The sequence below is a fragment of the Rhinoraja longicauda genome, chromosome 24 (assembly GCF_053455715.1).
Source record: "Rhinoraja longicauda isolate Sanriku21f chromosome 24, sRhiLon1.1, whole genome shotgun sequence".
Lineage (NCBI taxonomy): Eukaryota > Metazoa > Chordata > Chondrichthyes > Rajiformes > Arhynchobatidae > Rhinoraja > Rhinoraja longicauda.
In genome coordinates this window covers 23484923-23509776 of record NC_135976.1, presented here as the reverse complement: position 1 = coordinate 23509776, position 24854 = coordinate 23484923, and the positions used below count along the sequence as shown (strand labels likewise).

General features: G+C 45.4%; 1 protein-coding gene across 3 annotated transcripts; it reads right to left on the bottom strand.

The window, feature by feature from the left end:
• Nucleotides 1–240: 240 nt before the first annotated feature.
• Nucleotides 241–24854, bottom strand: LOC144605475 (potassium voltage-gated channel subfamily A member 2-like). 3 transcript variants are annotated; one of them, XM_078420778.1, is made up of 3 exons: nt 24459–24854; nt 18187–18555; nt 241–3764 (listed from the first exon to the last, which is right to left on the bottom strand). In XM_078420778.1, the coding sequence occupies exon 3, from the start codon at nt 2530–2532 to the stop codon at nt 1027–1029; it is 1506 nt and encodes a 501-aa protein (XP_078276904.1). In that variant the 5' UTR covers nt 2533–3764; nt 18187–18555; nt 24459–24854; the 3' UTR covers nt 241–1026. The 3 variants fall into 3 exon arrangements, with proteins under 3 accessions (XP_078276904.1, XP_078276906.1, XP_078276905.1); XM_078420780.1 differs by having other exon boundaries at nt 18187–18248; XM_078420779.1 differs by having other exon boundaries at nt 24439–24485.

Here is a 24854-nt window from a genome sequence, read left to right as displayed (position 1 = left end):
TCAAACCTGGTCACTGACAGCAACATGGACAGCAACATGGCTTCAACGAAGGTCGAAATACCCATCATGTCACACTCAGAACAGCAACCTCACTAAAGAAGTGTAGGAAAATAACTGCAGATGCTGGTACAAATCAAAGGTATCACAAAATGCTGGAGTAACTCAGCAGGACGGGCAGCATCTAGGAGAGAGGGAATGGGTGACGTTTCGGGTCTCGGAAACGTCACCCATTCCCTCTCTCCTAGATGCTGCCCGTCCTGCTGAGTTACTCCAGCATTTTGTGATACCTCACTAAAGGAAATCACTTTTATGAGTCACAAACCTGTTTCTCACTCTATGCATCTACATTCCATGTATCAATGAGGATTCATCCAATCTGTTGTGAACAGGCAAACTGAATTATACTGATAAGCATGAACTCTGCAAGATGCTACTAATGTATACAGATATAACGGTGACAGAAAGCAGTAAGGGTATGGAGAGTTGGACTTCTTGGGTGAGTTAAGGGTTAAATCTTTCACCTCATCTGCTTAACTCTAACTGGCCATGGAAGAAAGATATTCTGAGGTAAACATGAGACAACAGAATATCTGGGCAAATAAATAAATAACTGAGACTACATTGATTATGTGTAACTTATGTTTAACTTTAGTGATGGGATGTAATAAACAAGCAGACTGATTAATTATTCATACTTTAGATGTGATATTTAGATAAATAATATCAATTAGGTGATTCCAGTGAAGGATTCAATGTGTTGTCTCTAATTCCAGTTACTCATTATAATTGTCACATGCAGGATTCTTCTATTTATTTAGGTTTTCCCTAAAATTAATAGTACATTTCCCGAGTGAATTGTGATGGGAATGTAGGGAAGGGTGAACAGGACATAGTTATTGTGTGAATACTTAATATTCTGAAACGAATACTAGAAGCTACACCATCAGACACAAAGCAGGCCATGAACTAAATAACAGTGAGATGCTAAGAAGGGTGCCTCTGGGCTGAGTCCAGTGTCTGAGGCGCTCACACATCACTCCGCATCTTGGTGATGTTCACATAGTTGGGATTTGATAAAGTGCAATTGTCATTGTGAAGGTTGTGATCAGGGGGATGGCGAGTGCCGCCCATTCCTTCCTGGGTATATTCTGACTTGCAGATGCTAGATGTGCTGTTACTTTTCTTCAGATCGGTGACGGATGGAATGGTGGCACAGCTTCTAGTGTGCAGGTACTGGGCCTGCTCCTCATTCTCCGTCTCTCGATGGTAGAAATAGTTAAAGTTGGAGACTATGACTGGGACAGGGAGGGCGATGGTCAGTACCCCAGCGATGGCACAAAGGGAGCCCACCATCTTGCCCCCAATGGTTATGGGGTACATATCTCCATACCCCACTGTTGTCATGGACACCACTGCCCACCAAAAGGCATCGGGGATACTGTCAAAGTAGGAGGCAGCCTCATCGGCTTCAGCAAAGTAGACAGCGCTGGAGAAGAGGATGACTCCGATGAAGAGGAAAAAGATGAGGAGCCCCAGCTCCCTCATGCTCGCCTTCAAAGTCTGCCCCAGGATCTGTAGGCCCTTGGAGTGCCTGGAGAGCTTGAATATTCTGAAGACTCTGACCAGTCGGATGACCCTTAGGATGGCCAGGGACATGGCCTGCTGTCCTTGCTGCTGCTCATTGCCTGCCTGCTGCTGCTGGTGCTGCTGCTGCTGCTCAGCCAATCCAGTGCCCAGGGTGATGAAATAGGGAATTATGGCCACAATGTCAATAATGTTCATGATATTTCTAAAGAAGTTGGGCTTGCTGGGACAAGCAAATAATCTGACCAGGAACTCAAAGGAGAACCAAATGATGCAGAGGGTCTCAACGATGAAGAAGGGATCAGCGAAGGTTGGCGTGTGATAGGGAGCCGTTTCATTGTTATACTGTGGTCTCCCTCCAGCAGGATTCTCTTTGTCATCTCTAAAGACGGGGAGTGTTTCCAGACAGAAGCTGACAATGGAGATGAGGATGACCATAACGGACATGATGGCAATAACACGGGCTGGACCTGAACTCTCAGGGTACTCGAAGAGTAGCCAGATCTGTCGCTGAAACTCGTTCTCTGGTAACGGTCGTTCCTCTTCCTTGATAAAACCTTCATCTTCTCTGAACATGTCCATGGCCTCCTCTCCAAGTTCATAGAAATGTATTTCCTCTGTAAAAATGTCCAGGGGCACATTAATGGGCCTGCGCAGCCTCCCTCCCGACTGGTAGTAATATAGGATGGCATCAAAACTCGGCCGGTTCCTGTCAAAGAAATATTCATTCCTCAGGGGATCAAAGTAGCCCATTCTCTTCTTGGGGTCCCCCAGCAGAGTGTCGGGGAACTGTGCCAAGGTCCTCAGCTGAGTCTCAAATCGAAGGCCTGAGATGTTGATAACCACCCGTTCACAGCACTCATGATTTTGCTCCAGACCATACAGGTCCTGATTCTGGACAGGGAGAGCAGCTAACTCATCAACATTGTCCCCATGAGCCACTGTCATTTTGCTTGAGGGAAGCTACTGACAAGTGTTGAATTAGAAAGCAGAGGGGTTTGTGTATTGATTGTCCTAAAACCGGAGAGCACGAATACCAGGATATTTTGAATCTCAGGATGGTGGAATAATTGATTCCATAAAATGGAATTAGTGGATAGTAAGTTTGTGGATTTTACAGTCAATCTTTATTTTATATTACTGCTACTGGATTGGGGAGTTTGTGGATTGTAGACTTAATGATCCTGACTTTTCAAGAAATAGTAGATCTTGGTTGTTTGTGCAAGTGGATCCTGAAATTAATCCATTCTGCAGCTAATAGATGAAACAGTCATATATCCCAGTGAATGGATTGTTAATGTTAGTGAATCCTGGAATTATGAAACGTTGCTGTTTATAGGATTTAGAGATAGTGATTCTGTGATTAGTAGATCCTGTGCTTGGTAAGTTCTTCAGTTAGCGGAACTTGTAGCTTTTTATTCCAGTTGTTTCTGGCTCCTGGATCCTAATTTTAGAATGTCTTGAAGCTCTTTGTTCTTGAAGCTGGAGATGATAGATTCTGATGTTAGTATTTTGTGGAATTATGTAACCTACAGAAGACAGAAATAGATTATAGAATTAATGGCTGCTGGAATTGCTGAATTCTGGTTATTTTAGTGGATCCTGGTTTCTCCAACCCAAATTTAGTAAATCTTGTATAATTTATGGATATTAGTATATTCTAGATCACTGATTCATTCATTGTTCCTGGAATTTTGTTGGTCCTAGAGATTTGGTTTCTGGATTTGGTGGCTCAAGGAACTTTTGAATCCTGTAGCTATGAATGCTGGATTTAATGACTAATGAAGTTTGAGGTTGCTTGTCATATGTGGATCTATTGTTAATAGATCCCAGGATTCATTAATTCTAGAATTAATGAATCTAGTGTCAGTGAATTTTGTAGTTTGTAGATCCTGGAGATTGTGGATCCTAGAATTTGTAGATCCTCAGGTTTTTGGGAATTGGCAAATCTGGATCTCAATGGTTCCTGAAAAATTCCAGCAGATCCTGGAGATAATGGCGTCTGTAGTAAGCAGATCTCATAGTTTGTGGACCATGGAGTATGTGGATCTTGAAGTTTGTCGAAACTGGAGTTAGAGAGTTTTGTATCCTGGGATTAGTGAATATTGTACTTAGTGGTCAATAGCATTGGTGAACTGTGGAGTTACTAATTTCTGAAGTTCATGGATTCTTGATGAAACCTAAATGAAAACATTAAAAAAAAATGTTATTTACCCCATCAGCCAGGCAGGAAGGATATATATTTATATATGACAGTGAAGCACAGTGGAATTGGCAGAGAGGAGAAGGAAATGCAAGTGAAAGTTGAGGAGAGAAAGATGGGTAACAGGTGGATTGGGAGCAAGGTGGAAAATGGAACATAGAAGATTTTTTTAAAAACAACACCGGAACAAGCCCTTCAGCCCACAATGTATGTACTGAACATTATGCCAAGCCAAACTCTTATCTGCCTGCACATGATCTATCACCCCCCCCCCATTCCTGCATATCCATGTGCCTATTCAAAAGCTACTTAAACACCATTATCATATTTGTCTCCACTACCATCCTTGGCAGTGCCTTTTAAGCACCCACCACAAAAAAAAAACTTGCCCTGGAAATCTCCTTTAAAATTTGCGCCTCTCACAACGCAATGCCCTCTATTATTTGGTATTTCCATTCTGCAGGAAAAAGGTTCAGACTATCTATCCTTTCTATGCAGCTCATAATTGTAGATAGTCTTTTTTTTCTGGACCCTGCCTAACACCCACATACTCTTCCAATAATGAAGTGACAGCAGTAATGCAGTTCAAGATGAACCAATATTATGCAAAGATTCATCATGAATTCCCTGCTTTCACACCTCTATGCGTGCAGTCCCCTTCAAAACGTTTGGGACAAAGACCCATCATTTATTTATTTGCCTCTGTACTCCACAATTTGAGATTTGTAATAGAAAAAATCACATGTGGTTAAACTGCACATTGTCAGATTTTAATAAAGGTTTTTTTTAACACATTTTCATTATGTAGAAATTACAGCTGTGTTTTATACATAGTCCCCCCATTTCAGGGCACCATTATGTTTGGGACACATGGCTTCACAGGTGTTTGTAATTGCTCAGGTGTGTTTAAATGCCTCCATAATGCAAGTGTAAGAGAGCTCTCAGCACCTAGTCTTTCCTCCAGTCTTTCCATCACCTTTGGAAACTTTTATTGCTGTTTATCAACATGAGGACCAACGTTGTGCCAATGAAAGTCAAAGAAACCATTATGAGACTGAGAAACAAGAATAAAACTGTTATAGAGACATTAGCCAAACCTTAGGCTTACCAAAATCAACTGTTTGGAACACCATTAAGAAGAAAGAGAGTACTGGTGAGCTTACTAATCGCAAAGCAACTGGCAGGCCAAAGAAGACCTCCACAGCTGCTGACAGAAGAATAAAGAAACATCCCCAAACACCTGTCTGGCAGATAAGAAACACTCTTCAGGAGTCAGGTGTGGATTTGTCAATGACCACTGTCCACAGAAGACTTCATGAGCAGAAATAGAGAGGCTACACTGCAAGATGCAAACCATTGGTTAGCTGCAAAAATGGGATGGCCACGTTACAGTTTGCCAAGAGGTACTTAAAAGCGCAACCACAGTTCCGGAAAAAGGTCTTGTGGACAGATGCGATGAAGATTAACTTATATCAGAGTGATGGCAAGAGCAAAGTATGGAGGAGAGAAGGAACTGCTCAAGATCCAAAGCATACCACCTCATCTGTGAAACACAGTGGTGGGATATTATGGCCTGGGCATGTATGGCTGCTGAAGGTACTAGCTCACTTATCTTCATTGATGATACAACTACTGATGATAGTCGCATAATGAATTCTGAAGTGTATAGCCACATCCTATCTGCTCAACTTCAAACAAATGCCTCAAAACCTATTGGATGGTGGTTCATTCTCCAGCAAGACAATGATCCCAAACATACTGCTAAAGCAACAAAGGAGTTTTTCAAAGTTAAAAAATTGTAAATTCTTGAGTGGCCAAGTCAATCACTCAATCTGAACCCAATTGAGCATGCCTTTTATATGCTGAAGAGAAAACTGAAGGGGACTAGCCCCCAAAACAAACATAAGCTAAAGATGGCTGCAATACAGGCCTGGCAGAGCATCACCAGAGAAGACACCCAGCAACTGGTGATGTCTATGAATCGCAGACTTCAAGCAGTCATTGCATGCAAAGGATATGCAACAAAATAATAAACATGACAATTTTCATTTAAATGGCATTGCCGTGTCCCAAACATTATGATGCCCTGAAATGGGGGGGGGGGGAGGGGACCAGGGGGGGCGACGACTATGTATAAACACAGCTTTAATTTCTACACGGTGAAACCAAAATGTATAAAAATGGCCTTTATTAAAATCTGACAATGTGCACTTTAACCACATGTGAATTTTTCTATTACAAATCTCAAATTGTGGAGTACAGAGGCAAATAATTAAATGATGGGTCTTAGGCCCAAACATTATGGAGGGCATTGTATATGCCTTATAAACTGTTTTCTCTAGCTGTCTTACTACCTGTCTAGCTGAGTTTAAAGAATTATACAGAGAGCAGGGACATTTTGTTGTGGGACGACAGGGTGTAGAGTTTTGTTAGGCATGGAAATAAGAGGTTGGGAAGTGCAGAGGATGAGGGAAGGCCACAGAGAATGGAGATAATTACTGACAACAGAGAGCAAGAGCATACAGGGAGCACAGGTTTGCACCGGAGACATAGAATGCAGAGTTCATGGAAATTCCATGTTTGAAAGTGAGTAAACAGAACAGTGTGACACAGCAGGTTCAGAGAATCCAGTGAAGCCCAGAGGGTGCAAGAGCTACAGAGATGCAAGGGAGATATTAGTTGTTCTAGCGGGAAATGGTGTTGGGTAGACTGATGGGACTGAAGGCTGATAAATCCCCGGGGCCGGATGGTCTGCATCCCAGGGTATTTAAGGAAGTGGCTCTAGAAATCGTGGATGCATTGGTGATTATTTTCCAATGTTCTGTAGATTCAGGATCAGTTCCTGTGGATTGGAGGGTAGCTAATGTTATCCCACATTTTAAGAAAGGAGGGAGAGACAAAACAGGAAATTATAGACCAGTTAGCCTGACATCGGCGGTGGGAAAGCTGCTGGAATCAATTATAAAAGAAGAAATTGCGGAACATTTGGATAGCAGTAACAGGATCGTCCTCTGCCCCAGATGCGAAGGGGAAATCATGCTTGACTAATCTTCTGGAAATTTCTGAGGATGTAACTAGGAAAATGGACAAGGGAGAGCCAGTGGATGTAGTGTAGCTGGACTTTCAGAAAGCCTCCGATAAGGTCCCACATAGGAGATTAGTGGGCAAAATTAGAGCACATGGTATTGGGGGTAGGGTACTGACATGGGTAGAAAATTGGTTGGCAGACAGGAAACAAAGAGTAGGGATAAATGGTCCCCTTTCAGAATGGCAGGCAGTGACTAATGGGGTACCGCAAGGCTCGGTGCTGGGACCACAGCTATTTACAATATACATTAATGACTTAGATGAAGGGATTAAAAGTAACATTAGCAAATTTGCAGATGACACAAAGCTGGATGGCAGTGTGAACTGTGAGGTTGATGCTATGAGGATGCAGGGTGACAATAGACAATAGGTGCAGGAGGAGGCCATTCGGCCCTTCGAGCCAGCACCGCCATTCAATGTGATCATGGCTGATCATTCTCAATCAGTACCCCGTTCCTGCCTTCTCCCCATACCCCCTGACTCCGCTATCCTTAAGAGCTCTATCTAGCTCTCTCTTGAATGTATTCAGAGAATTGGCCTCCACTGCCTTCTGAGACAGAGAATTCCACAGATTCACAACTCTCTGACTGTAAAACTTTTTCCTCATCTCAGTTCTAAATGGCCTACCCCTTATTCTTAAACTGGCCCCTTGTTCTGGACTCCCCCAACATTGGGAACATGTTTCCTGCCTCTAACGTGTCCAACCCCTTAATAATCTTATATGTTTCGATAAGATCTCCTCTCATCCTTCTAAATTCCAGTGTATACAAGCCTAGTCGCTCCAGTCTTTCAACATATGACAGTTCCGCCATTCCGGGAATTAACCTAGTAAACCTACGCTGCACGCCCTCAATAGCAAGAATATCCTTCCTCAAATTTGGAGACCAAAACTGCACACAGTACTCCAGGTGCGGTCTCACTAGGGCCCTGTACAACTGCAGAAGGACCTCTTTGCTCCTATACTCAACTTCTCTTGTTATGAAGGCCAACATTCCATTGGCTTTCTTCACTGCCTACTGTACCTGCATGCATCCTTTCAGTGACTGATGCACTAGGACACCCAGATCTCGTTGTACGTCCCCTGTTCCTAACTTGACACCATTCAGATAATACTCTGCCTTCCTATTCTTACCACCAAAGTGGATAACCTCACACTTATCCACATTAAACTCCATCTGCCATGCATCTGCCCACTCACACAACCTGTCCAAGTCACCCTGCAACCTCATAGCATCTTCCTCACAGTTCACACTACCACCCAGCTTTGTATCATCTGCAAATTTGCTAATGGTACTTTTAATCCCTTCATCCAAGTCATTAATGTATATTGTAAATAGCTACGGTCCCAGCACCGAGCCTTGCGGTACCCCACTAGTTACTGCCTGCCATTCTGAAAGGGACCCATTTATCCCCACTCTTTGCTTTCTGTCTGTCAACCAATTTTCTATCCATGTCAGTACCCTACCTCCAATACCATTTGCTCTAATTTTGCCCACTAATCTCCTATGTGGAACCTTGTCAAAGGCTTTCTAAAAGTCAAGGTACACCACATCCACAGGCTCTCACCTGTCAATTTTCCTAGTTACATCGTCAAGTGACTTAGACAGGTTGTGTGAGTGGGCAGATGCAATTTAATGTGGATAAATATGAGGCTATCCAGTTTGGTGGTAAGAACAGGAAGGCAGATTATCATCTGAATGGTGTCAAGTTAGGAAAAAGGGAAGTATAATGAGATCTGGGTGTCCTAGTTCATCAGTCACTGAAAGTAAGCATGTAGGTAGGTACAGCAGGCAGTGAAGAAAGCTAATGGAATGTTAGCCTTCATAACAAGAGGAGTTGAGTATAGGAGCAAAGAGGTCCTTCTGCAGTTGTGGAGGGCCCTAGTGAAACCACACCTGGAGTATTGTGTGAAGTTCTGGTTTCCAAATTTGAGGAAGGACATTCTTACTATTCAGGGAGTGCAGCGTAGGTTCACGTTAATTCCTAGAATGGCGGGACTGTCATATGTTGAAAAACTGGAGCGACTGGGATTGTATACACTGGAATTTAGAAGGAGGAGAGGGGATCTTATTGAAACATATAAGATTATTAAGGGATTGGACACGTTAGAGGCAGGAAACATGTTCCCGATGTTGGGAGAGTCCCGAACCAGGGCCCACAGTTTAGGAATAAGGGGTCGGCCATTTAGAATGGACATGAGGAAAAACTTTTTCACTCAGAGAGTTTGAAGCTGTGGAACTCTCTGCCTCAGAAGGCAGTGGAGGCCAATTCCCTGGAAGCTTTCAAGAGAGTTAGAGCTCTTAATGATAGCGGAGTCAAGTGATATGGGGAGAAGGCAGGAACGGGGTACTGATTGTGATCACGGTGAATGGCGGTGCTGACTCGAAGGGCCGAATGGCCTACTGAAATCAGAGAAAGGTTCAGAATGTCATAGAGAGCTGGAAGAGTGACAGAGAATTACATAAAGAGAGGCAGTTGGATTCAATGATATGGGGAGTTGCAGAGAGGGGGGAAGAGGGTCACAGAGAGGGATGGAGAGACTACAGGGAAGGAGGGAGGGGGGGTGTGTGTTAGAGAGAGGGACAGAGAAGGGAGTGGGCCATGAGGGAGATGGAGAGGACAGAGGGTCACAGAGAAGAAGGCAGAGAAGAGAGATTCATAGAGATGGTGGCAGAAGAGTGAGTGTAACAGAGAAAGGAAAAGGAGAGTGGGTTACATAGAGGGAGAGAAAGGGGAGAGGACAATGATATCCAAAAGAAGCTGCGACAACAAGGGCCAGGATTAGTGAGTATTAGATACATGGAGTGGTTAGACAAAATTGGATTGCTTTCTCCAGAACACTGGAGGTTGTCAGAAGAGAGAGAGAGGCATGAACAGTGCAGAGAGTGGCAGAGGGTATACAAAGAAAGAACCGGGAGGACAAAGTACAGTGAGGGACAAAGAACTGTGGAAGTCACAAAGAGAGAGTGAGAGGCACAGAGTGCTGATTGAATGCGAGGCACTGAAATCGAAGAGGCGCAGAGAGTGATAGGCAGACACATAGATTAGAGAGTGCGAGAGGCAAAATGAGCAGAGCATTGAAGGAGGTGCTGAGAGAGGCTTGGGGCAAGTAGAGTGTGAAAGAGATGCAGAGAAAGCAGAGAGCGGGCAGAGTGGCAGAGAGGCATATAGGTCAAAGCAAGGAGCAAAGAAGTCAGGCAAAGTCAGAGGCACAGATAAACAAGAGAAAGAGCGGGGAGGGTGGCAGTGAGGAACTGATTGTACTGAGGGGTATGAAAACATTGTTTTAGGAAGTGTTGGGGGAGACTGACAATACAGATGGTGAAGGAGTTGTTGGGGGGGAATAGGCAATGCAGAGAGGCAAGGAAGATGGGAACGGCAGGGAACAAAGAGGGGAAGACAACACAGGAGTTGGAAACCAACAAGTTGGAAACCAACAAATTTGTGAAGGGGGGGAGTGGGGGAGTAAAGAGCCCAGAGAGGAGTCCAAGAGCAGGAATTAGCACAGAGCGCGACAGGGATTTGGTTGAGGCGCTTGGGTGGAAATGGCTGCGGTGTAAGTTGAGATAAAGTGTGCAATGGTGGGGGTTGGGGTGAGATGATTGGGCCTGGAATATACTGGGAGGGATAGAATAGAGCGCGTAGAGGGGGTCAGGAATAGTGGGTTAACAGGGAGTTCTAGAGGTGACAGAGGACACATCTCTGCTCGGGTGTGGGAGACAGAGCGTGTGGGGTCAACAATGAGTGCCATGAGGTGTAGAAAGTGTAGAGCGAGACAGATTATTAAAGGTTGATTGCAGAGAGGGTAATGGTTGGGGATGTAGCTGCAGATAGTGCCGCACTTTAACAAAGAGTTCAAGGTTTGATGGCATAGAATATAGAGAGTGTCAAAAAGAGTACAGAGAGGAACAGAGGGTGTGGAAGGGGATCAAGAGTGAAGGGGAGTTATGATAAGGTGAGGATGGGCAGAGTGCAATGAGGGGCAGAAAGCCATGGGGGAGCAGAGAAAGTGAGAGTGGCGTGAAGAGTGCAAAGTGACAGGGAGACAGACAGTATGCAGAGGGTGACTGAGAGGCACAGAGAATAAAGAGAGCCACATTTAGGAGGGAGAACAAGTGAGGCACATGGGGTGTAGGGAGATTGACAAAATGTGAGAGGCTACGGAGTGGGTGGAGAAGGAAGAAGGATACACAAAAATCACAGCAGGGGCAGGGAGTCGGAACAGACAGAAAACCTGAGAAGGCAAAGTCCATACAATGGTGGCAGAGAGTGTTCAGGGAGCACAGATAATACAGAGAGAAAAGAGAAGTACGGTGGGGGAAGGGTGACACAGATTGACAAAGAGTGCGAGAAGCACAGAGAGTGCTGATTCAATGTGCTCCACCAAGATCAAAGTGATGCACACAGCGTAGAGACTGACATGCAGCCACACAGAATTCAGAGAGTGAAAGATGCAGAGTGAGGCATGGACAGTGAAAGAAATGCAGAATGCAATGAGAGAGCAAGAGAGGCAGAGAGATGCAGAGATCAAAGAGAGATGCAAAAAGGGGAGGGCAGACAAGAATGCAAATGAAAGAGATGACAGAGGAACAAGCATAGTGGAGAGGGTTGCAGAAGTGAATTTGTGTAAAAAAAGAATAGGCGAGTAAAAGAGTGCATAGCAAAAAGAGTGCATATGGGCAGACATCTAGATGAAGCAGAGAACACAGGGGTCAAAGGATGCAGAGATGCACAGAGGGGGAACAGTGGGTGAAATACTGGGATAAAGAGCCTGAGTGGAGGTGAAGATTGGTCAGGGGTGCATATCTGGCAGGGGTGGGGGTTGGAAAGAGAGTATGGATGTGTCAAGAATGTCAGGAGGGTCACAGAGCACAAAGGGGGCACAAAGGGATCACAGAGAGAGAGCGGGAGAGAGGAGAATGGTGGGGGTTGGGGTTGAGGCTGGCGATTGAAGTGGGCAAGGAATGGCGAGCACAGACAGAAAACAGCAAGGGAAAAAGGGAGTGAGGGAACGGGTTACAGAGCAGAGAGTGGCAGAGGGTGGGTTGGAGACAGAATGCTGGAGGGGGGTGACAGAGAACTTGGTATGGGGGAGAGAATGAGGGGGTGGTGAGGTAGAATTCAGAGTAGAGATAGAGAGCCAGGGGAGAGGGTTGGGGAGAGAAGGAATGCAGAGGGGAGATGAGAGTGTAGATGGACTAGACTGTGCAGAGGGATGAAAGAGGGTGTGCAGGGGATATATTTTGCTGGGGTTTGCTTCTGTGAATGGGGAGGGTTTAAGCAGAGTTGGCAAATGGATCAGAATGATACGGCGGCATAGTGGTGCAGCTGTATAGTTGCTGCCTTCCAGCACCAGAGACCCCAGTTTGACCCTGACTATGGGCGCTGTCTGTCCAGAGTTTGTATGTTCTCCCTGTGACCACATGGGTTTTCTCCAGGTTCTCCGGTTTTCTCCCACATTCTAAAGACATGCAGGTTTGTAGGTTAATCGGCTTCTGTAAATTGTCCCTGGTGTCTAGGATAGAACTAGTGCATGGGTGATCGCTGGTTGGCTGTGACTCGATGGGCTGAAGGGCTTGTTTCCATGCTGCATCTCTAAACTAAATTAAACTAATTTAAACTAATGTCAATGAAAATTCAGGAAGGGGAGAAACAAATTGCAAAGGGGAATTTCGGAGGATAGTAAGTGAGTTAAATAGATGGGAAAAAAACTTATCAGGTAGCCAAGGGGAAAATTAAAATTATTAAAAGAAAATTATTAAAAGTACAAGGTGCAGAGCATGTTTCAGAATACTCAGAACATTCTGAATGCTTTGTGACACAAGTGGTATATGGCTTCAAGTTATGCATAGCAGAGAACAAATTATCCCAGGGAGTTCAACATTCAGGAAAGCAGTGGTACAGGAAATGAGGGTGAAGTAACACTACTAATAAGGAAGGAGATGAGTACAGCGGGGCGAAATGATCTTGGCTTTACAGACATTATGAAGAATTAATTTCATTTTGAGCTTAGAACAGCAAATTCATAAAGCATTGGTGTGAATTATTTATAAGCCATCAGATAATAGTTGTAACATTAGGCGTGGCTTAGTGAGGAATTAGGAGTCATTTAACAGGGGCTCACTGTGGCACTGGAGGAGGCCCATGACAGAAAGGTCAGACTGGGAATGGGAGGGGGAGTTGAAGTGCTCAGCCACCGGGAGATCCGATTGGTTAATGCGGACTGAGCGCAGGTATTCAGCAAAGCGATCGCTGAGCCTGCGTTTGGTTTCGCCGATGTAAATAAGTTGACATCTGGAGCAGCGGATGCAATAGATGAGGTTGGAGGAGGTGCAGGTGAACCTCTGTCTCACCTGGAAAGACTGTTTGGGTCCTTGGCTGGAGTTGAGGGGGGGAGGTAAAGGGACAGGTGTTGCATCTCGTGCAGTTGCAGGGGAAAGTGTCCCGGGATGGGGTGGTTTGGGTAGGAAGGGATGAGTGGACCAGGGAGTTACGGAGGGAACGGTCTCTGCGGAAGGCAGAAAGGGGAGGGGATGGGAAGATATGGCCAGTGGTGGGGTCCCGTTGTAGGTGATGAAAATGTTGGCGGATGATTTGTTGGATCCGCTGGCTGGTGGGGTGGAAGGTGAGAACGAGGGGGATTCTGTCCTTGTTACGAGTGGGGGGGAGGGGGAGCAAGAGCGGAGCTGCGGGATGTAGAAGAAACCCTAGTGAGAGCCTCATCTATAATGGAAGAGGGGAAGCCCCGTTTCCTGAAGAATGAGGACATCTCTGATGCCCTTGTGTGAAACACCTCATCCCGGGTGCAGATGCGGCGTAGACGGAGGAATTGGGAGTAGGGGATAGACTTTTTGCAGGGAACCGGGTGGGAAGAAGTGTAGTCCAGATAGCTGTGCGAGTCAGTGGGTTTATAGTAGATGTCAGTCACTAGTCTGTCTCCTGTGATGGAGATGGTGAGGTCCAGAAACGGGAGGGAGATGTCGGAGATAGTCCAGGTATATTTAAGGGCAGGATGGAAATTGGAAGTGAAGTGTATGAAGTCAGTGAGTTCTGCATGGGTACAAGAGGTAGCACCAATGCAGTCGTCAATGTAGCGGAGGAAGAGTTCGGGGATGGGGCCGGTGTACGCCCGGAACAGGGATTGTTCGACGTACCCGACAAAGAGGCAGGCATAGCTAGGGCCCATGCGAGTGCCCATAGCTACGCCTCTGGTTTGGAGGAAGTGGGAGGAGTCAAAGGAGAAGTTGTTAAGGGTAAGAACCAGCTCTGCTAGGCGGAGGAGAGTGTTAGTAGATGGGGATTGGCTGGTTCTACGGTCGAGGAACAAACGGAGGGCTTCGAGACCATCCTTGTGGGTGACGGAAGTGTAGAGTGACTGGACATACATTGGTAAAGATGAGGGAGTGGGGGCCTGGGAACCGGACGTTATCGAGGAGTTGGAGAGCGTGTGAGGTGTGAGGCTCAACACCTGCGCTCAGTCCACATTAACCAATCGGATCCCCCAGTGGCTGAGCACTTCAACTCCCCCTCCCATTACCAGTCTGACCTTTCTGTCATGGGCCTCCTCCAGTGCCACAGTGAGTCCCACCGGAAATTGGAGGAACAGCACCTCATATTTCGCCTAGGCAGCTTGCAGCCCAATGGTATGAACATTGACTTCTCCAACTTTAGATAGTTCCTCTGTCCCTCTCTTCCCCTCCCCCTTCCCAGATCTCCCACTGTCTTCCTGTCTCCACCTATATCCTTCCTTTGTCCCGCCCCCTGACATCAGTCTGAAGAAGGGTCTCGACCCGAAACGTTGCCCATTCCTTCTCTCCTGAGATGCTGCCTGACCTGCTGAGTTACTCCAGCGTTTCGTGAATTCATTATTAGTTAACTGGGGTAGTGATAGACAGATTGATACATTGGTGGTGTGCACCAGATCATCATCTCACACTATTAAAGTGTTAGTCATAAGAAATAGGAGCAGAATCAGGTTAATTCATCAATTATTTAAGCATTAAGGTCATAGTTGATCCAGATTCCCTCATCTGATTTCCTGCCCCTATTGAGTAAAATTCCATCCATCTCAGCTTTGAATATATTCAATGATTCAGTCTCCACAGCTTTCAGGGCAATGAATTCTAAAGACTCACAAGTCTGATAGTATAAATAATTCCTCATCTCTGAATATCTCCTTCTCCCTCCCCCTCAAAGCTCATACTAGAACCTCATACTTCTGCTCAAACGTCATACTAGAACCTTATCCTTCTTTCTCAATCCCTTCTCATGCAATACCTTCGGATCGAGGATGACTTCCTTCAGTCAGTAGGGGCAGGTCGGGAGAGCAGGAGCAAGGACGACCGTTGGCTGAAAGCAAGTAAGTGTTAATTACAGGTAAAAAGTCCGTTTAAAAAGAGCGCCAAAGGGACGCTAGCAGTCAGTCAGTAAAGGTCGGGAGAGCAGGAGAGCAAGGACAACCATTGGCTGAAAGCAAGTAAGTGTTCATTGCAGGTAAAAAGTCCGTTTAGAAAGAGCGCCAAAGGGATGCTAGCAGTCAGTTAGTAAAGCTCACTCCAAACCTTGGGTGGTGTCTATTGGGTGGTAGGCCATTTAGAACGGAGATGAGGAAAAACTTTTTCAGTCAGAGAGTTGTAAATCTGTGGAATTCACTGCCTCAGAAGGCAGTGGAGGCCAATTCTCTCAATGCATTCAAGAGAGAGCTAGATAGAGCTCTTAAGGATAGCAGAGTCAGGGGGTATGGGGAGAAGGCAGGAACGGGGTACTGATTGAGAATGATCAACCATGATCACATTGAATGGTCGTGCTGGCTCAAAGGGCCGAATGGCCTACTCCTGCACCTATTGTCTATTGTCTATTGATTCTGTTTCTTGTGGGTTCTGATGTGTCAGATGAGACCAATATGAGAACCACAGACTCGTCCATGGATGGGGAAGGTGGCTGATGAGATGCTCTTTCTGAGGAAGGGTCTCAACCCAAACCTCACCCATTCCTTCTCTCCAGAGATGCTGCCTGTCCCACTGTTACTCGAGCTTTTTGTGTCTATCATCTCTTTAAGTCACATCTAGAGGGCTTTCCTGCTTTCCTGTGATTCATCTAAAGGCTTTCTATATTATTCTAAATGCCCCTTCTCTACTTTGTGGTCATGAGCCAGCAATGCCTAAGAGTCGGTGGAGGTGTTGCATTCGTTCAATGAGGTTTAGCGTATATCTTTGAATTTTTTCCTTTGTCCACGTGATAATACTTTCCCATGGCAGAACTTGTATTCTCGTCAGAAATCTGGTGAACACAAGACAGTGATGTGACCTTGCCCTGGTGCTGGCAATGTTTACCAGGGAGCACACACTAATGTTGCTTCCATTAGCCCTCCGGTGAATTTGGAGGATTTTGCAGAGACAGTGTTTATGGCCATTTCCCAACTATTCCAGGTTTCAGAAACATATAGGTCATGGATCATTGCTACCCATTAGACCATGCATTTTATGCCATGTTCAGAGGTCTTCAAATACTCTTTTCTTCAATTGACAAGACTATGCTTATATTTCGAACGTGGTGGTGAAGTTCATTATCAATGTCTTCAATGAAAAGTAACTTCCAGATATAATTCCTGCCATGGACTATGGAAGCAAAATCTTCCCCTCCCAAAGCCGACCTTCTCTTTGCACTGGGCAGGCAACAATCTAACTGATCTTCCAGTCAAGGCCCCAGAGACTACAGCTTCTGATTATATTGTCTTCAAACACAAAGACATTTTATTTTAATATCTCTCACTTGAATGGCCTCTGGTACCAAGCCGCTTGCTGTCTTCGTTCTCACTGTCAGAGGCACCAAGAACTGTTTAACTGATGGGCAATGTCAAAAGCTGAAGCTCCTGTGTTATTGGTTCCACACCCATTACCTGAGTAGAATCACATGCTCCTGCCCATGACCATGAAACAATTCCAGTCATATCTGATCCAACGAATTTGACTACCTCTCAAATCAGACTTTAGCAGTAACACCCCCTCTGATGCATTCCGTTGCAGCTGGAAGATCAGGATGATAAAGGAGGAACACCAAACTCGAGAGTGAATGTTCCTGGGAAATAGCATGGAGAACGTGAAGAATTCTTGCAAGAGTGGGAATGCAGTGAAGGTTCAGTACATTGATTCCTCGATGGGAAGTTTGCTGTGCAAGGAGGGATCAGACAGGTGGGGCCTGTGCACTCCTAAGTTTTGAAAAATGGAAGCTGATTTCAATAAAGCCTTCCAAATTACCTTGGACCTGATAGTTTAATGTAGCAATGTTCTTTTCTCTGGTGGGGTATCCAAAACCGGGAGTCACATTTTCAATATAAGGGGGCATCCATTCCTTTACCTAGGGAGACTTCAGAATTCTATTCCCCAGAGAGCTTTGGCAACTCAGACAATCTATATTAAAGATAGATATTGGTAGATTAATGTAATCAAGGGATGTGGGGTTAGCGTATAAATGTGCTTCCAGAATTTTGTCATATTGAGATATTTAGCACTTGCAATGTTTTGTTCCAATCAATATCCTTTCCTAGTGCCTTCCTCAAAACTTACTATCCTACCCATCTTTGTGCGATCAATAATTTTAACAGGCATATCTTTGCCTATGTTCTAAATGGAGAGGAATGGAATGCCAGGAAGAGCAGACAAAATGTGGTAAATGGATGCTGTGATAGAAAGTTGGGTATGTTAAAAGACAGAGATAGATAATTCAGAGAAAAATAGAGGGCAGTACAATTGTGATAAAGAGAGATGGAGAGTAGAAATCCATGCAGAGGCGAAAAAGGAATATTAAGAGCTAAAGAAGAGGATGTTTATGGAGACGGGAATAGCTGCAATATTTAATTTCTTTTTACAGAGCAAGGGACAGCAGGAATCTTGAATGAAGCAGATTCACCAGCCTAATTCCTAAGATTCGACGGTTGTCCTGCTCAGAGGCTACATTCCTTGGAGTATAGAAGAATGAGAGGTGACCTTATTCCAACACAGAAGATCCTGAGGATGCTTGGCAAAATGTTGTAATGTTTTGGCCTATCTACGACTCCAGATCAAACCCTTCAGTGTCCTCAGAAATGATCAAGCAACTGACTCAGTTATATAATCTAAAGAAGGAATAAAAGTGGATGGACTGCATGGCATCAACTTAGGCACCAGAAATGGATGCAACCAAGTAGCTCCCAGCCCAGTCAGCATTGCAAAATTGTCTCCATAAACATGTGACATCTGATAACCAAATTGGGAGACTCATCCGACAGACAAGTAAAGCAACAGCCTGACATAGTTTTACTCACAGAAACATACCTCACAGATTGTGCCACGTGCTTTCATCATAATCCCTGGATGCGCCCTTTCCTGTTGGCAGACTGAACAGGATGGAGACAACAGAAGGTCACAGTGGGGTGATTGAAGGGTGGATGAATAAGTGAATGAAAGAAAGTGGGAGGTGTGAATAAATGAGGATAGAAAAGAGTTCGTGAGGATGAAAGGCACAAAAAGTAAAGGATAGAAGAATTGAGAGAAATGTGGTTGAAGGAGAAAAGTATAGATATAAGGAAGGCTGGTATAGAGAGGGATGGCAATTTGGAGGTGAAGGGGTGGGGAATGGAGGAAGCTGAAAGAACAGGGCAAGGGCAAGAGAAAACAGCAGGTGTGTGAGAGAGAGGGAGAGAGCTGTGGCAGATAGAGAGGAAAAGATGAAAAAGAGTGAGAATCAGCGCGAATCAAGAAACAAATAAAGATAGGGAGTTAAGACAATGAATGCAAAGTTTGTCAAATCACACAGCATTAAACCATGGCCTTTGTCCACACCAAACATCAAGCACCCATTGATACTAATCCCGTTTTCTTCTCCTCATATTCCCATCCTTTCCCTCCCACATTCCACCATTCACTTACACAAAGGGACAATTAACCTTACACAGGGGACAATTAACTTAAAATATGCATATCTTTGTGATGTGGGAGAAACTGAAGGCCCCAGGGGAAACCCTTGTGGTCACAGAGAAAATAAGCAAACTGCACAGACAGCACCCGAGTACAGCACCTAGTTATCTGGAGTTGCGAGGCAGCAGCTTTGTCAGCTGTGTCACTGTGCCACCTAGTGCTTTTAGTGCATGTCAATGTTCCCATGCAGTTCCTGCTACTGACTCATTGAAGATATTTGGCAGGGCAACCAAAATGAATAGGAGCACTTTAAAAGAAAAAAAGTTATATAAACACTGGTAGGGAACTTCAGATGTTAGATCCTTGGCAGCTGAAGGCACATTTCAAGAATAATGGATGTCCATGAGGCAGAGAAAGAATGGAAACAGGTCCTTCAGTCCATTGAAACACTGACAACCATCAACGACCCATTTACACTAATGCTACATTAAATCAATATTTATACTTCCCATTTTCTCATCAGCTCCCCCGGACCAGATGTTAATACTCACCTAAATATTCAGGGCAGTTGCCAGTTACCCTACCAAGCAGCATGTCTTTGGGATGCAGGAAGAAACTGGAGCATGTGGTGATCAGAGGGAGAACATCAAAATCTGCACACTCAGTACCTAACAGTACCTTCAGGATTGAAGCTGGTTTACTGGAGGTGTGAGGCAGCAACTCTACCATCTGAACCATTGTGCCACCATAAGAGGCCAGAGATTGAGGGTTCAAATATTTCAGAGGGCTGGGAGGAATTACAGAGATAGGGAGATGTGACAACAGGGAGGAACTGAAAAGGATGAGAAATTCTAAAGCTGCATAACCAGGAGGCAATTAGGGCCACCGGGGCCAAGGATAAGCATTGAGCAGGACATAGGTGGCAGTTGGGACACTGTAGGTAAGGTAACTTCATGTTTATGGAGAGTTTAATGATGAGAAGAATGTCTGAAAAGCCAAGGGGTATATTGGAATAGGTGAGCTGAGGCTTGGATGTAATGGGCGGTGATAATGTTGAAAAAAAATGGTTTCAACTATTGCTATGTAGAAAAGGAGCATGGAATTTAGTTTAGTTTAGAGAGACAGCACGAAAATAGGTCCTTCGGCCCACTGAGTTCACGCAGACCAATGACCCCTGCACATTAACACTATCCTGTACACTGGGGACAATTTACAATTTCACCAAGCCAATTAAACTGCAAACCTGCACGTCTTTGGAATGTGTGAGGAACAAAATCGGAGCTCCTGGGGAAAACCCAGGTCACGGGGAGAACGTACAAACTCCGTACAGACAAGCACGTGTAGTCAGGATAGAATCCGGGTCTCTAAGGAGCCATAAGGCAGCAACTCTACCACTGCGCCACCATCCTGCCCACTGAATTGATTGGCGTTGAATGGCATTTGTGCCTGGGTTTAAACACAATGGTTTTAAATTTTATAGGATTCAACTAGAAGAGATTTCTGTTCAGCCAGTCCCAAATGTGGGAAAACCAGTTTGCTGATTTAGAGGCAGTGAAGGGGTTAAGAATTAATGTGAAAGAAGAAAACATTACAGAAGATCAAATGAAAGCCATAAGGGCAGAAGCCAGGGTGTGAAGGAGCAAGGGACAGATACAATGGCACAGTGGTCCAACAGTTAATGTTTCTGTCACTCAGCTCCAGAGACCTGGGTTCCATCCTAACCTTGGGTGCTGTTTGTGTCAACTTTCCATGTTCTTCCACTGACCATGTGGATTTCCTCTGTGTGCTGTCATTTTGGACCCACATGTCAGGGGTTAATTGGCCGCTGTAAATAGCCCCAAGCTTGTTGGTGGGCACTATGAAAATCGGGTGGGGTTGGAATGGTGGTAAATTGTTGAGGATATGTAAAAACTGTTTTGTATGTCTCTCTGACCAGGGATGATAATGTATAGACGGGTTGGTGCTCAAGTAATTGAAGAAGTAAATGGGGTATTCCACCAAGTTCATTGCAGTGTTTGTTTATGATGTTGGAAAATTATATCATGTGGATGAGAAAGAGCAAGGTGACAAGAACTGACCTTGATGTCACCAAAGTTAACGGCCATGTGCCAGAGATGAAGCCATTGGTGATGAATTATTAGTTAAAATTTGATTGGTCTGAGTGGAGCAAATAAAATGTAGGCAGAGCCAAAGTAAGGTTTAAGGGGGGGGGGGGGGGGGGGGGGGGGAGAGGTGTATGATACAATTTCCTACATCAAAGACTGTAAATAGGTGAAACGATGGAGCACTTCAACTCCCCCTGGGCAGCTTGCAGCCCAGCGGTATGAACATTGACTTCTCCAACTTTAGCTAGTTCCTCTGTCCCTCTCTTCCCCTCCCCCTTCCCGTCATCAGTCTGAAGAAAGGTCTCGACCCGAAACGTCACCCATTCCATCTCTCCTGAGATGCTGCCTGACCTGCTGAGTTACTCCAGCATTTTGTGAATAAATACCTTCGATTTGTACCAGCATCTGCAGTTATTTTCTTACACTGAGTTACGTCATGTAAAATGTTATCAGTTGCTTTAGTCAGAGTCATTTTGTGGCTGTGGCAGGGGTTGGAGAGATTCAGACAGGGCAGATAGGCATGGATTGGGAGGCAACAACAGATTCCTTCAATTTTTCCAACCAGTTATTCTTGGGACATGGACACCAATGGCAAGCCATTCATTTAAAATCCCATCCTTAATTGTTCCCTGAGGCTTTCGGAGGTCAGGAATGTCAATGACTTTAATGGGTCTGGAGGCACACAAAGACCAGATTGGGTAAGGATGAAAGACACTGGGAATGTACAAAGTAAAAGTGTTTCGTTGGTTCATTCAGCAGTTATATGTTGAATTTAAAATAAGTTTGTGGAAGAAACATCCTGGTTTCAGCCTGCTATTTTTTAGCTTATTGGAAGATTTCCTACATTCACTGGAGAAAATACCGCTGTAAAAGTGAACCAGCTCTTATGCAACAAGTTCAGTCTCAGGCAATGCCAACTTCTGTGAAAACAATTTGTTCTGCAGGCTATAGACCACAACGGGATACAAACCTAGAGTGGAGTGATAACATAGCAACCAACACGGCAACCAGTGGTTATATATTACTGACATTAATATTCTTCAGAAAGAATAAAGGGAGAAAAGGATGGTTGAAGGTGGGATGCTTTAAGCAATGATGGAGTCAAGAGGTATTTTGTTCAGGAGAATGTAGAGGGAAATGTGAAGTTGAGGTGCTTAGAAAGCCATCCATAATATCAACGGGAGCCAGGAATGGAATCAGTGATTTAAAGTGTATTAGGTCAAAAGGAAGAGGTCATGAAACACTTGGAAATGGCAAAAGGTGAAATAGATACGGAGGTTTATTGATTCAGAATGTGAAGAATGGGAAAGAAAGCAGGGGGGCAAAGGACAACAACTTGTTAAGCAATGCGACGAAGGAGGGAGGACAGGACCTTGAAAATGAAGGATAGATGACTAGGAAGGGAGATTCAGAGAGAAATTTGAGGAGATAGTGAAGAAGCATGGTGGTTGAAAGAAGAGGGGAATGTGAGAGTCCTGAGGAGGGTTGGGAAAGGGATTGAGGGAAGATTCTGTGGAGGGGTAGAAACAGGGCATGGAAGTTGAAGGGGAGAGGAATGGAGTGGAGGAACAGGGCAGGGGGGTTGGAGGGGGAAGGAGAGGGGACAGGAGGATGGAGGGCAGAAGTTTAGACAAGGCATGAAAGAAGCACAGGAGAGGTGGCAAGAAGGGTGGATGGGGAGGAAGAGAGTGTAGGAAGGTGGATATGGAGAGGGAGGGCAGAGATAGTGGATGGGGAGAGGGGAGAACCAGTGGAGAAGAGGCTTCGGGGCAAGGACAAAGAAGGAGGAGGGTAGTGAGGGGGGAGGGATAGAGCACAAAATGGTGGTGGAGAGAGGTTTAGAGCAGGGATATGAACATCAGTTAGAAAGTTACAGAAGAATGGTTACAGTGCAAGGATGGGAAGAGCAGGAGGGGACTAGATGTTGTGGGAAAGTTAAATTTAAAAAGATAGATTGTGGTGTTGATGAAATAGAGATGGTCAGGTGGTGAGGAGCTTGAAGGAGGGCAGTATGGAGAGAGGAGAATACAGACAAAGCTAGTAAGGGGATGAAAGCAATTGTGCGTTGAAGTGCATGATGACTGAAGAAGAGATGAGAGGAGGGGTGAGGAAGGAATTAGACTTTATCAGACAGAATGCAGCCATTCAACAAGCAGTCAGCGATCCACTTCTCACCTGCAATCCAGGTCTGTAAAATGAATGAATAAAGAAATGTACAGAGCAGGGATGTCACAGCAGGTACATATAGAGACGAGAGAAAGAAGGAGAATGGGTAAGTGAGAGCTGGGAGGTTGAAAGGGAGGGGGAAGGTGAGAGAGAGCTGGGAGGCGATGAGGAATGCAACAGGGCAAGGATTTTATTACATTGAGGTAGAGCTGGGTTGAATAGAGATGGCACTCTAGGGTCGGGACAATAGAAAAGTGCAATAAGCAAGTAAAGATCAGAATGTGTGTTTGAGAGTAAAGAGTGAGAGAGATGGTGGGAAGGCTTGAAGATGGGGGATAGAGAGCATATAAAGTAAAGGGGGAGTGGTGATAGAAAGCAAGGAAGTTATACGAGAGAATTAGAAAGCATGGAGGTTTGAGAGGAGAGGGGCAAATGCTGAAGATAAAGAGGGGGTGGGGCAGGATGGATTCAGCTGAGGTGAAGAGGTGATGTTAAAGGAACTGGAAATTCATAGTTAGGGTAGCAAAACTGGGAAGATACCAGGGAACAAGAAGATTGAAGGAGAACGTGATGGAGCGGAGGGTGAAAATAGAAGCGAAGCTCGTCAAGGAGGTTCGGAAATTGATAGAGATGGTGAAAAGAAGATGAATGAATATAAGTCGAGAAAGCAGAGCGTACAAGGAAAATGGAGGGTGCAACAGCATTGAGATCTGGGGAGGGTGGAGGAACGGGGAGAGGAGGGAAAGCTAATGCGGAGCAAAGAACGGATAAGGGACGGTAGGAGGGTGGAGGGGAGACGGGAGGAAGGTAGAGGAGGGATGCGAGGACGGCAGATGAGCGCAAACGGAGGGTGCTGGAGGGATGGAAGGTCACCTCGAAACGAGAGGAATGTGGAGGGAGGACGCGAGCGGGGACGGGAGGAGAATGGAGGGGAGACAGGAGGACGGACTGAAGGGGTAACGGAAGATAGGTGGAGGGCAGACGGGAGGAGGCTGAAAAGATGTGACTCCGTGACAGAGGTGGAGGTTGGGATGATGGTGAAGAGAGCGGGGACAAGAGAAGAACACAGCTGCGATTATGAAGGAGGTGGTGAAAGTGAGCGGAAAGGATGGGCGTGGGGAGGAGGGGTAGAAGAGAGTGAGAGCACAGTGTCGTTCCCCACTCTCCCCCTTTCGCCTTTCTCAACCCAACCTTTTTATCAATTTCTCTCTCCACACCTGTCCCCCCGCTCCTCGCCGATGTCCACACCTCCTCTCTCCCCTCCTTGACGATCTTTCTTGCACCGATCTCCCATTGCTACCCCTTCCCACTTCCACGCAGCCCTCTTCAGACCCTCCCCCTCTCTAACAACAGCAGCTGTTGAATAAACGACTGAAGGAAAAGCCAAACACTTGTTTACCTCGGCTGGAACAGACTGACCTTGGGAAGCTGCTGCACTCCTTGCGATTAACGGCACCCCAAAATCCTGGAGCCGGATTCGGGAGTCGGAATCTGGAAAAAGATGTTACAAAGATGTCGATTCCCGCTTCTCCAAGCTCGCCATTCCAGACAGAAGGCAGTATTGGGAATATCTGGGAGATCCCATGTTAGAGCCTTGTCCAATCATTCAGCTGCTGCTAGCCCTCACCAGGAACTGGACAGAGTATCGCAGGTTAACGAGGGGCACAGCCCTTTACCTGCACACAGCTCTGGCGCCAAGGGCAAATGCAGCTACCGCACCGCCTTCCGGCACCCAGACACAGCTATCAGACAAAACAAGGGAACAGGGAGCGAAGAGTCTGTTAACTCCAGGGACATCTCACTCATTTTTGTGTC

Coding starts and splice junctions, on each gene's coding strand:
- LOC144605475 (XM_078420778.1), bottom strand. CDS start 2,532: ATGACAGTGGCTCATGGGGACAATGTTGATGAGTTAGCTGCTCTCCCT.